This window comes from Athene noctua, chromosome 27, assembly GCF_965140245.1.
Source record: "Athene noctua chromosome 27, bAthNoc1.hap1.1, whole genome shotgun sequence".
Classification (NCBI taxonomy): domain Eukaryota; kingdom Metazoa; phylum Chordata; class Aves; order Strigiformes; family Strigidae; genus Athene; species Athene noctua.
Genome location: NC_134063.1, coordinates 1769759 through 1781508, shown reverse-complemented (window position 1 = coordinate 1781508; position 11750 = coordinate 1769759). Strand labels below are relative to the sequence as shown.

General features: G+C 52.0%; 1 protein-coding gene across 1 annotated transcript; it reads left to right on the top strand.

Annotated features, from left to right (window-relative positions):
• The first annotated feature begins 423 nt into the window (after window positions 1–423).
• Window positions 424–11356, top strand: LOC141970802 (electroneutral sodium bicarbonate exchanger 1-like). Its single transcript, XM_074927686.1, has 22 exons — window positions 424–550; window positions 994–1129; window positions 1343–1503; window positions 1877–2062; window positions 2171–2259; window positions 2380–2534; window positions 2884–2971; window positions 3437–3583; window positions 3763–3854; window positions 4323–4497; window positions 4631–4764; window positions 5461–5706; window positions 5808–5913; window positions 6311–6469; window positions 7094–7207; window positions 7566–7727; window positions 8286–8537; window positions 9284–9352; window positions 9855–10028; window positions 10131–10262; window positions 10694–10791; window positions 11302–11356. Exons 1-22 carry the CDS (start codon window positions 439–441, stop codon window positions 11354–11356), a joined length of 3042 nt encoding a protein of 1013 aa, XP_074783787.1. The 5' UTR covers window positions 424–438.
• The last annotated feature ends 394 nt before the right edge of the window (window positions 11357–11750 follow it).

Below are 11750 nucleotides of genomic sequence, written 5' to 3'. Positions count from 1 at the left end.
CGAGGAGGCTTTGATTGACCAGGGAAGAGTGAGCAACCTTGTCAGTATTCACTATGAAAGGGAGGATTTGGAAGGTGAGTCTCTGCAAGTGCCATGCTTCTGAATAAGGCAGCACAGTTCTTTTCACAGAGTTTACTATTATGGCTTTTTTAACAAAGGGAAAAAAGCCCCCGTGGAGGCCATGGTGTGAGTGTTAAATGACCCAGAGCCATTGCTTGTTGCTCAGTTCTTGCAAAGCTCAGGTAAAATAAACCTCTATAAAAGGGCAGGTCTGTGACGTTCAGGGATCCAGTGAAAATCACAAAATTAAGAGAAATTTGTGTTTCATCCAGGGATAGCTGCACTGACTAAGTCATGGTGTCTGTGTCAACCATCCCACAATAATGAGAGCTCTGCAAATGCTGCTTTTTCTCAGGCTACCAGACCCTGCCTGTGGGCATGTGGATGCCACTGCTGAGGCAGAGCCACTGGCATCACCCACCCCACAGCCAGAAGCATTGGGAACAGGAGTGGGAGAAGGACTCTGCCCCGATAGAGCTGGGCTACCACTGTAAATCCCGTCGTGGCCTTCACTAAACTCCTCAGGGCTACATGGTCACTGGGGTCCATGTGGCTAGCTGGAGTGACTTGCTGTTCTTCCGAGGGAAAGGGGCATTATTTAGCAAGACCCCCTTTTTTCCAAGCTTTTCTCAGATTTTTTTCTCTTTATGGCAGTTAAATGCATAATGGAATTAGGCTCACCTTCCTTAGAGGGATCCTGGCTTTAAGAATGGAAATGTGGGGAAGAAAAGCTGCCCATCCCTATGCAGAGGTGGAATGAGAGATGCTTCTCCTTTTCTGAGGCTCTGTGCCAGCCTGGCCAGAGCCAGGGGAGAGGGCCTAGTCCAATATTTGTGGCTGAACTGGTGCTGATCCAATGCCCACTTTGCATGTGAGCATGGCATGCCGTATTCCAGCGTGGTAATGGGATGGGGCTTTGTCTTCTGCCCCCAGGCACCCCATCCCAGCAGGTGCAGTTCATCCTGGGGACGAAGGAGGACGAGCAGCACGTCCCCCATGACTTGTTCACTGAGCTGGATGAGATCTGCGTGGAAGAGTGTGAAGGTGCCGAGTGGAAGGAAACAGCAAGGTAAGTCTCTGCTGCCAGCTGCGGTGGGAGAGGAGTCCCCGTGCTGACAGCGCCCGCGGGCTCTGCTTTCTGCTCTGCGGGAGGCGAGGCTTGGCAGCTGCAGGTGCTGCTGTGAGGAGCCTTCTGCTCTCGGCACCCCACAGCTCGATCCCGGGGGCTGCAGGGCTGGGGCTGTTTTCTTGCAATGGGGCTGACGGTGCCCAATGTCCGCAGGTGGCTGAAGTTTGAGGAGGACGTGGATGATGGCGGCGAGCGCTGGAGCAAGCCCTGCGTGGGCACAGTGTCCTTGCAGAGCCTCTTTGACCTGAGGAGCTGCACCCTCAATGGCACAGTGCTGCTGGACATTTGTGCCAACAACATCAAAGAGATCATAGGTACTGTGGGCGCGCTGAGTTGCAGTTGACCAGCCAAGGAAACTCTGGCAAAGTCTGTGCTATAGATTGCTTATAAGTTGGTTAACTGTGCAGAGCCAAACAGAATGGCCAGACGGGGCAAAAGAATTGCATTATTTAGAATGGGAAATAATTACCTTAGCGGAGTGATGAATAAGCACTTTGATGACGTTTTTTAGCAAAAGAAAATTCTTGCTGTGGCTACAAAGGCTGAACTGTGTTAAAACGCCTTGCTAAGCAAGGCTGAGCCCACGTTAGGGTATCCTGTGTGGTACAGCCCTCCCCAGGGGCTTCAGGGGTCAGGACTTTAGGGGGTTTCTGCTCTGATGGCCTCATTTCCCTTTGCCATCCCCAGACATGATCTTGTGCCAGCGAGAACAGTCCACGGAGTTTGACGAACACATGTGGGTGAAGGTTCGAGTTCTTGTCGAGAAGCATCACCATCAGGACAAGAACAAAGGAAACAAGCTTTTTGACATTGTCCACTTCTTTGCTGATGAGAGCAAGAAGCCGCCAGACCTGCATGTCCTTGACAAGCCAGGTGAGGGTTCCTGCAGGGCTTCGGCCCTATTAGACTGTTCTTGGCGAAGGGGAAGCATCCCAGTTGCGCTGTGTCTGTCTTTCTGACTGTTTTTCTTTTCCCTACCAGCCCAAACACTCATCCCTCTTCCTTCTGCCACAGCGCCAGAAGCTAAAAGTGGGGTGAATCAAGAGACTGGCACCATGGGTTTAAGCAAGGTGAGACACTTGTAGCTTTCTTATGCTTTTAGGGCCAGATTTGCTCTTGCAAAGTTGGCTGCAGAGTTCTGTGGGCTTTGTGTTGGGGGTAATTGCTTGAAAATTGCTTGTTGTGCCCAGGTGGAGTTGCAGTTCCTGAAGAAAATTCCCGCTGGCACTGAAGTGTCCACCGTGCTCATAGGAGAGCTGAATTTTCTTCAGCAGCCCATCATGGCATTTGTCCACCTGACCCCGGCTGTCCTCTCCAGCGTGATGGAAGTTCCCATCCCAACAAGGTCTGAATGAGAAGCACAGAATTTTTATTTAAAAAACCCCAGCAAAACAACATCAGACTGCATGCATCAGTTTGGTGTCCCAAGGGAACAAGGCCGTTTCTCCCCTGCACATCTCCTCACCATTGTTTCTGCCTTCCCTGCTGTATCTTTTAAATCCACTGGCCAACTTCCATTAAAGTTGGCCCAAGAGTTAGATTTGGGAGTGATTTTGGTGAATTTCAAATTCACCACAGAGTTGGTGAGCCTGAGTCCCCTCTCAAACTGTGCTCTGGACTGGGAACTCCTGGGGATTTTCTTGGGTGCCCTTTGAACAAGGGCACATTTGTCTCATGTTGGTTTTCTTGCCCAGGTTCCTGTTTGGTTTACTTGGACCAGAAGGAAACGGTCATCAGTACCATGAGAACAGCAGGTCCATGGCTGCTCTCATGACAGATGAGGTGCGGTGAGATAAGAGAGATCTCTGGGTCACTTTTGGCTTTCTTCCCCTCTCCGTGTCTCTGTAGTAGTGAGGAAGAGGATTTGCTGTCGCAGCTGCCCGCAGCTCTCCAAACAGCCCACCCCTTGTTCTCAGCCCAAAGCAAACACACACATTTGCTGGAGGCTGAAATCCCACCTGGGGTTGGGATTTCTCCCTGGGGTCCCCAGCATGCTGTCCCCAGTGCTGGCATCGCAAAGGCCAGGAAAACTTGCCTTGCTCTTGAAGGAAAAGGCTGTGGTGTGCCATGGGGGATGGGGCCTCATGCAGATGAGTGCAGATACCTGAATGCAGAGATTTTTCCTTTTGGGGAAATATTTCCTGCCATTTGCAGGGGAAAATGATCTTGTGTTTAGCCAAGAGCTTATTGCACTGCTCAGGCTGACCGAGATGGTTGTCCTCTCACTAGGTTGTCGCCTGTCGGCAGGTTTTCCACAACGTGGCCTGTAAAGCACAGAAACGGTATGACCTCATGGCCAGCGTCACTGAGTTCCTGGATCAGGTCACGGTCTTGCTGCCAGGAGAGTGGGATCCATCGATCCAAATCGAGCCCCCGCAAAATGTCCCTTTGCAGGTGGGTGCTGCAGTGCAGGGAGGCACGAGGGGGCTGGGCAGGACGGCAGCCCGGCTGGGGATGCTGCTCAGGGGCCTGAATTCCCAGGGTCCAGTTTAACACAGTCACATTCCCAGAGCAGAAGCAAGGCAAGCCAGGGCTTGCAAATCCATCACTTTATCCTACTTCCATTTCAACAGCAAAAAAAGACGTTGCCAGGAGCTCCCAATGACGGTGCTTCTCACAGTGAGCCGGAGAAACCCAATGGTCCTGAACTGGAGCGAACAGGAAGGTGTGAGCTTTAACAGTTTGTTTTTTTTTTTCTGTTTGACTCTCAAATCTGAGCAGGTACCTTCCCTTCTAGCAGGTTCCTGGGGTTAGTTAGCTGAACGAAGGGGCTCCACATTACCAGCTTGGTCCCCTGGGTTGGGCAGGTGGATCTGGGCAGCTGGGCTCAGCCACAGCATCACTATGCACAGGTTTTCCTGATTTGGGGTGGAAGCAGATGTGTAAGTGCCTCCAGGTAGAGCTCTGCTGCTTCCCAAAGCAAGGGACTGTTGCAGTGAGAGGGGAGAGGCTCTCAGGTTGGGTCCTTTTTCTTCTGGTTGGAGGGGTGTGTTTGAGGGCCTGTTTCTCCTGGGTATGAAATGGGAGGAGGCAAGTGCTTCTGTGGAGCAGCGCTTGTGAGGGCCCTTCTGCAGCAGAGCAAACTGTGTGTTCTTCCATGAGAACAGTCTGTTTTTATTGTCCGTTCCTCCAGGCTCTTTGGAGGTTTGATCCGGGATGTGAAGCGAAAAGCCCCATGGTTCTGGAGCGACTTTTGGGATGGGCTGAGGCTGCAGTGTCTGGCGTCCTTCCTCTTCCTCTACTGTGCCTGCATGTTCCATGTCATCACCTTCGGGGGGCTGCTGGGGGAGGTGACCGACGGCCACATCGTGAGCACCTCTCTCTGTTGGGTGGCAGGGGGAGGGTAACACTCATGCAAAATCCTTGCTGCAGTGAATTTGCTCAGGTTTTGTTTTTTCCCCTCATGATTTATTCCCTGACCTGCCTCTCTTCCCCATACAGAGTGCCATGGAGTCGCTGCTGGGCGCATCCGTGACTGGCATGGTGTATTCCCTCTTTGCCGGTCAACCTCTCATCATCCTCGGCAGCACTGGACCCATCCTTGTCTTTGAGAAGATCCTCTACAAATTCTGCAGGTAAGGCTGCCTGCCGCAGCTGGATGCTGCCAGAGCCTTCAGAAGGCAGCAGTGATGGAGAAAAGATTTTTTTTCTTCTATTTTTTTGGTGGTAGTTGTTAGATTTGTCTTCTGTGTCCAAAGACATTGCCCACTGCTGCTGCTTTAGTATGTGATGGCGCAAGAGTCCTCAGCCTCTGAAGGATGGATGGGGGGTTTGGGGTTTCTAGGGTTGAAGTGCAGCAGCGGCAGGAGGAGAAGCCACAAGGATGTGGATGCCGAAGATGGGCTGCACAGGGAAGATGAGACAAATCAGTCTGGTTTGGGAAGGAGGGAAGACTTGCGTTTCTCTGAGTACAAAAGCAGGCACTTTTTAGCCTGCATTTTGCTGGGAGACAAAAGACATTTTCCTCGAGTATCCAAGTAGTTTTTCTGTGTTTGGCCATCAGGGTGATGGGGGAGAACACCACCTTGCACACCAGCTGCAATTAGCCTCAATTAGATAATTGCTAAATGATGATAATGAAATAACTGGCCTCTCCTCCTGCAGCCCCCCACCCTGCACCGCAGCCCCGAGGCTGTCTATGGTAGTACATAGAAACTGCATTTACCCTCCGCAGCCTTGACGGGCTCCTAAATTGCTTTCCCCTCCACAGGAAGGCCTGGCTCGGAGCCTCATGCTGCCCTTCCCACCCTTGTGTCATTTTGGTTTCCCAGGGAACATGCGCTCTCCTATCTATCTCTGCGGGCGTGCATCGGGCTGTGGACCGCCTTCTTCTGCATAGTGCTGGTGGCCACCGACGCCAGCTCTCTGGTGTGCTACATCACCCGCTTCACCAAAGAAGCCTTCACGTCTGTCATCTGCCTCATCTTCATCTACGAGGCTCTGGAGAAGCTGAGTCACCTGTGGAAGATCTACCCTGTGCACATGCACAGCAAGCTCGACTTGCTCACCTCCAACAAGTGGGTTTTTCCTCCTAAAACACGGCTGCGCCTTGGCTGGAGCTCAGGGCTGCACCTTCACCACCTTCCCCTGACTCCTCTCTTGGCCTGTCTCCTCCCAGCTGTAAGTGTGAGGCACCGACCAATCCCAGCAACGAAACCCTGCGCTTCTGGGAGAGCAACAACGTCACTCTGTCTAGCATCGCCTGGGAAAACCTCACAGTGACTGTAAGTGCCCTGAGCCACTGCTGGGGGAAGAGACGATTTGTCTCTTATCCTTTCCTGCCATGGTTGTCTTCGACCTCCTTCCCCATTCCCTCTTTCTCTATCCCCAAGAGTTTCCAGCCTTTCCTTCCCCTCTGGTGTCTTCTTCAGCCTGTCATTCTGGGGGAGGATGTGCCGTGGCTCTGTGTTATGGTGGCCCATCACATCCCATCTCTCCGCTCTCCTCTCTGGAGTTCCCTGTGTCACTCGTTCAGCTGCTGCAGCTCATTAACTATAAATCTCCGGCAATAGCTGCAGCAGTCATAGGACCTTGGACCACGATCCTCAAATCCCGCTTGTTATCCCAGGTTTCTTTGCTGCACGTGCACTGCCTTTGTTTTCTGATGCTCTGTTTCTTCAGGAATGTCAGTATTTGCATGGAGAGTTTCAAGGACCTGCGTGTGGACGCAACAGCCCCTACGTGCCCAAAGTTCTCTTCTGGTGCTGCATCCTCTTCTTCACCACCTTTGTGCTGTCGAGCTTATTGAAGTTTAAAACCAGCTATTACGTCCCAACCAGAGTAAGCAGAAGATGGTGGCCTGCAGCAGTCTCCACGCTCATTTCCCAAAATGGCTTTCCTGGAGCACTGAGCAGTGTTTGCCACCACTTGGTCAACTGGGAAACACTGACCTTGGAGACCGAGCTCTCCATTAGCTGCCATATCCCTCACTCAATTCCATGAGTTCAGAGCCATCGTAGCATTTCTCAACTGTCTCTCGACCTGCCCCAGAGCAATTTTTTGCTCAGGCAGTGGGAAATCAGGTCTTTCAAAGTCTAGGTTTCTTTCCCACCTTCTGTGCATCATGTGCTCAAGGGGAAAGTTGGTTCAAATTAGGAACAAATGGTGCCTCGGTGCCTTATTCCCATTTTAGCAGTGAGCGTGGCTGTAGTGGCAGACATCTATTTCCTTATTTCTTAATTTATTTTTTTAAAGGTCTGAATTCAAACAACCCTTTTCTACCCAATTAAGCACCAGATCTCCCAGGGAAAAACACAACAGCAGCACCTAACCAAGAGATTGGCTGCACATCTGCAGAGGGGGGGGATTTTGTTAACCAGCCCTCACATTGTTGATGTCCCCTACTCTTCCACCTTGCATTAGGGCCCCGTTTACGATGATCTCACCTCTGGTTTCTTGCCCCAGGTACGGTCCACGCTAAGTGACTTTGCTATTTTCCTCACCATTGTCATCATGGTGCTCATGGACTTCATGGTTGGGATCCCATCCCCAAAGCTCCACGTCCCACATATATTCAAGGTAACGGGGGCGGGGGGGTTGGCATGGGGCTGGTTTCAGCTCTTGGGGATGCCCCAAGGGGATGTCAGGGCAGGACAGGGCTGAGTTTGGAGGAGGTGCTGGTGGTGTGACCATCTCTTCTTCCACCTCCAAACGCACCATTTACTTCTGGAAATGAGAAGGCAGCCCCAAACTAGATACCTACAGGAGAAGTATCTGTAGGTGCTTGCACAGAGGACACTGGCGCTGCTGAACCCCACGGGAGAGGGTGCCATGAAGCCAGGGCTGGGAGATACTCTGACACAGGCATGGAGGGAAAATCAAAGCCAGTGAAGGAGCTGGGGTGGGAGATAATGCTGAGATATGAGCTTTGTTGCAGCCTACCAGAGACGACCGTGGGTGGTTCATCAACCCAATAGGATCCAACCCTTGGTGGACGCTAATGGCTGCGCTCATCCCAGCTCTGCTCTGCACCATCTTGATCTTCATGGACCAGCAGATCACTGCTGTTATTGTGAACAGGAAGGAGCACAGGCTGAAGGTAAAGGGCTGCAAGCATTGATGCCACCCCCAGCCCACTCTGGCTTGCAGGGATGGGGAGAAGCTCCTACTCCAAATGCTCTGTGAAGGCCCTGCTTTGGGACAACATCAGGCTGCAGGGCAGGATGCTCTCCTGAATTCATGATGACATAGGAAGCAAATGACAGGGGAGTTCAGATGAGCAATCTTTTGGAGCCTCAGAGTAATCTTAGAGCAGTATAGAAGCATGTTTTTGTTTTAAAATGTCGGCAGTGGCTGGGGGAATGAATTGTTTTGATGTGCTGCCAGGGATAACTGAGAGTCACATCTTACTTTCAGGTGGTGGAAATGTCTTTATGAATGAAACAAACAGTCTCTCCAAATCCACTTTGTCTGAACTCCTGTCAGATTTTGCTGCAAGGTGCTTGTGCAGAGGCTGGCTACATCCTTAGTCATTGCCAATTCTTGTTTTAAATTTTCAAGGAGTTTGCTTGTGCTCACGTAGGGTTTGAGCCTGACTTGTGACGTTGTCCTTGCTCTTGTGCCACGGGATGCTGATCTCTTGTTTTGCTCTCTGCAGAAAGGATGTGGGTACCACTTGGACCTTTTCATTGTGGCCGTGATGCTCGGGGTCTGCTCCGTGATGGGGCTGCCCTGGTTTGTGGCTGTGACCATCCTGTCCATCACCCACGTGAATAGCCTCAAAGTAGAGTCCGAGTGCTCAGCTCCAGGAGAACAACCCAAGTTTCTGGGGATCCGAGAGCAGAGGGTCACTGGCTTGATGATCTTTGTGCTCATGGGCTGCTCCATCTTCTTCCATTCTCTGTTAAAGGTGAGAGGAAAATGCAAAACACCCAACCACTGTGAGCTTTTTGGGGGTTATGCACAAGTAGTCCCCTGTCTGCAGGGCTGAGTGGTTGTGGAGCGGAGGAGGAGGTGATCCCAGACCTTGGGGCTTGACCCACGGTGGGAACCAGCCTCGGTCGCTTTCCAGCCCTTCAGAGCCCTGTTTGCTGAGCTCGAGGCAAGCAAGCAACGCAGTGGCTTTAAATTTCAGGCATCTTTCAGGCCCACCCATGTTTATGGGTTGCAACTGAGGGTATTCGGAGCAGGATATCTGCTCTCTCTCAAACAGGCAGCACTTCACTGGTTGCAGTTTGCTCCTCCCAATGCCCCAGAACTGCTGAACACACTGACATTGTCCCCATGGGCTTCCTCACACAAAGTGATCTTATCTCTAGGCTGAAAGCAGGCACGTCGCTTTTGCATGTTGCCACAAGAATATGTAGTAACGGAACATGGCATATGGTTCATATGGTAGCATGGATGAAGTCACCTCTTTTCCTCCAACCTTTCTGTAAAAGAGGATTATTCTCATGACAGAACTCCAAGGTTCAGCCTAAAGCAGAGCATTAGCTCACTCACACGCACAGAATTTCTGATGGGGAGAATCCAACACACCTCTAACCCTGTGGGAAGTGGAAAGCTTTAGGCAATTTTAGGCAGTGCCTGTAGAAGAGAGGGGTAATACTGAAAATGCAATTTAACCCCCCAAATGACTCCATTCTCTGTTTCCAGTTTATACCAGTGCCGGTGCTTTATGGTGCCCTTCTCTACATGGGCGTGTCATCACTCAGAGGCATTCAGGTACAGACTCTTGTGCAGCGTGTTGGCTCCCTGGTATTTCACCTCCATAGAGACAGGAAAAAAGCAGCTGTGTGGGAAAAAAACCTCTCTGAAAGAGAGCAATGAGAGTGTTTTGTGTAAGGGGAAGATTGGTGGAGGCACGGCAGGTATAGAGGGCTGGGAAGAGCAGGCGGGTTCAGCGCTCTCTGTGACACAGTTTAGAGCAGGTCGGTGTTTGGTTCCATGAAAATGGGGGAATTCAGTGCAAAGGGAAGGTCTCCCACTGGTGGAAATCCTTGCTGGGGGATTCAGCATGGAATAACGGCAATTTGGTGGGCAGCCTTCATGGGCGAGCTGGTTTATGGATGGAGTGAAGGGAAAGTGTGTGCTGCTCCCAGGAGGAACACAGTGGGATCCAGGATTTCTCATTGCATGTGTGGTCCTGAAAACTCCCCCCACATCTCAACAGGGCCAGAAACTTCTCACAGTCCCAAGGTGGCCACTTCCCACTTTTATTTTGCAGTTCTTTGACCGCCTGAAGCTGTTTTGGAGGCCAGCAAAACACCAGCTGGATTTCCTCGACCTGTGGCACATCCCCTTGCGAAAGGTGCGTCTCTTCACCGTGATCCAGCTGATCTGCCTCGTCCTGCTCTGGGCCATCCAGGTGTCCCGTGCTGCTGTCATCTTCCCCATGATGGTAAGAGCTGGTGCCGCTGGGCAGTGGGATGTTTGCAGCACAGGAGGGAGATGTAGCCTCCTCATCTCTGGCCTCACCACATCTTCCCTCTGACTTGTGAAGGCTTTTGCTCTCATTTTTGTCCGGAAAATGATGGATTTCTGCTTCTCAAAGCAAGAGCTCAGCTTTCTGGATGACCTTACGCCGGAAAGCAAGTTGTTGGATTGTGCCAAGAATGAAGCCAAAGGAGAAGAGGTAACGCTTGCTGGGTGCTGGGGCTGGACATTACCCTTGGGCTGTGAGATCTCCTGGTTCTGTCACAGCTTGTCTTGAAATGTGAGGGAAGGTCAGGACTCAGCAGAAATAGATCCTAATAGCCCGGATCCCCCATTGCAACCTTTCTTCCTAAATTAGGAGGGAGCTTAACACTTGAATGGAGGTATAATCTTTAAGATTAATTTCTTTATAACAAAGATGATTATTATGGAAAGCTTTGCCCATAATGGTGTTTTTAACCTCCAGTGTTTGGAGTGAAAGGACTTTACCCTGCTGCACTCACAGCTAAAGCTGCCAAGGGTCAGAAGGAGAGGGCAGCAGGCACTGTTTTTGCTGGGTGTTTAGTTTACCTCCATTTGGATCAAAGATGGAGAACTTGATTTGAACTTGATTTGCCCCTCTTACACCAGGAGCCCCAGAAGATGATGGAAGCTGCTGCTGCAAAGTCAGTTCAGCTGAAACCGGGGAAGACCAGCGACTCAGCTACTCCAGAGCAGAGCAATGACAGGTAAAGCCTCACCTGGCACCAGGACCCGCAGCAAGATGTTGTACGGGGTTTGGCAGAGATTTCTCCCCTTGCATCTTTATGGAGCATCCCATAGAAAGCAGCAGTCAGCGTGGTGGGAAATGCCAGTTTAGGGGCAGGGCTGCGGGAGATGATTGCAGGGCTCTGACCCCAAGCAGAGTGGCTGCTCAAGTCAGGTTTGACCCCAAAACTGGCCTCGTCAGTGACTTGACGGTGGCTGGAGATCCTCATGCTTAACAGTGAGGAGTTGCAGGCATGATCGGTACCAGCGGTGGCTTAGGAGCCCACTGCAGGGCCAAACACCAGCAAGAGCCTTTGCTTGGAGCTGTTGCCCTGCAGCTCTACGGTTTGCCTCCCCTAACTCCTCAGCCAGCACAGCCTCCCGTGCTTACGCTGAGCTTTGGTTCTCTGGCCTCCCTGTGCCTTGTGCTGCTGCACTTGGTGGCATCAGTTCCTGTCCTCACAGGTTGATGTGTGAAATATTTCTTGCAGGGCGGCTCCTTGGACATTTGATATCTGGGATGACACGTACAAATCCACCGTGTAACGCCCCCAGGGGCAGGCGGGATGCACCCATGGACATGGCACCGATAATAAAACAGTTGATGCTGCACCTTGCTGTAGTATCTCTGGGGTGCTATGGGCCCTGGGGGGGTGAGCCCCCCCTTCTCCTTTCTGGGGATCCCCAGGCTGGCAGGCCCCCCCTGGCCCCACTGGTGGGAGCTGTGGCCTCCCAGGCCCTGGCCAGGCGTTGGCAGCAGCGACCCACGGCCATGGGGGACAGCGCCAAGGGCTGCCTGTGCCCCACATGGGCAGAGGGGACCCCAAACAGCCCCAGAGCTGGTCGTATCCCCAGCATGTCCCATGAGGGGGGTGGCCTGTGCCCCTGCACACCCGTGTGTGTGTGGGGGGGGCTATCCCTGTCCCTCTCTCTGGTGGCA

Excerpts from the sequence above, each read along its gene's own strand:
- LOC141970802 (XM_074927686.1), top strand. The coding sequence starts at position 439 with ATGTGGATGCCACTGCTGAGGCAGAGCCACTGGCATCACCCACCCCAC. Across the intron at positions 1,504-1,876 it reads CAACATCAAAGAGATCATAG|ACATGATCTTGTGCCAGCGA; the intron begins GTACTGTGGGCG and ends TGCCATCCCCAG. Across the intron at positions 8,538-9,283 it reads TCTTCCATTCTCTGTTAAAG|TTTATACCAGTGCCGGTGCT; the intron begins GTGAGAGGAAAA and ends CTCTGTTTCCAG.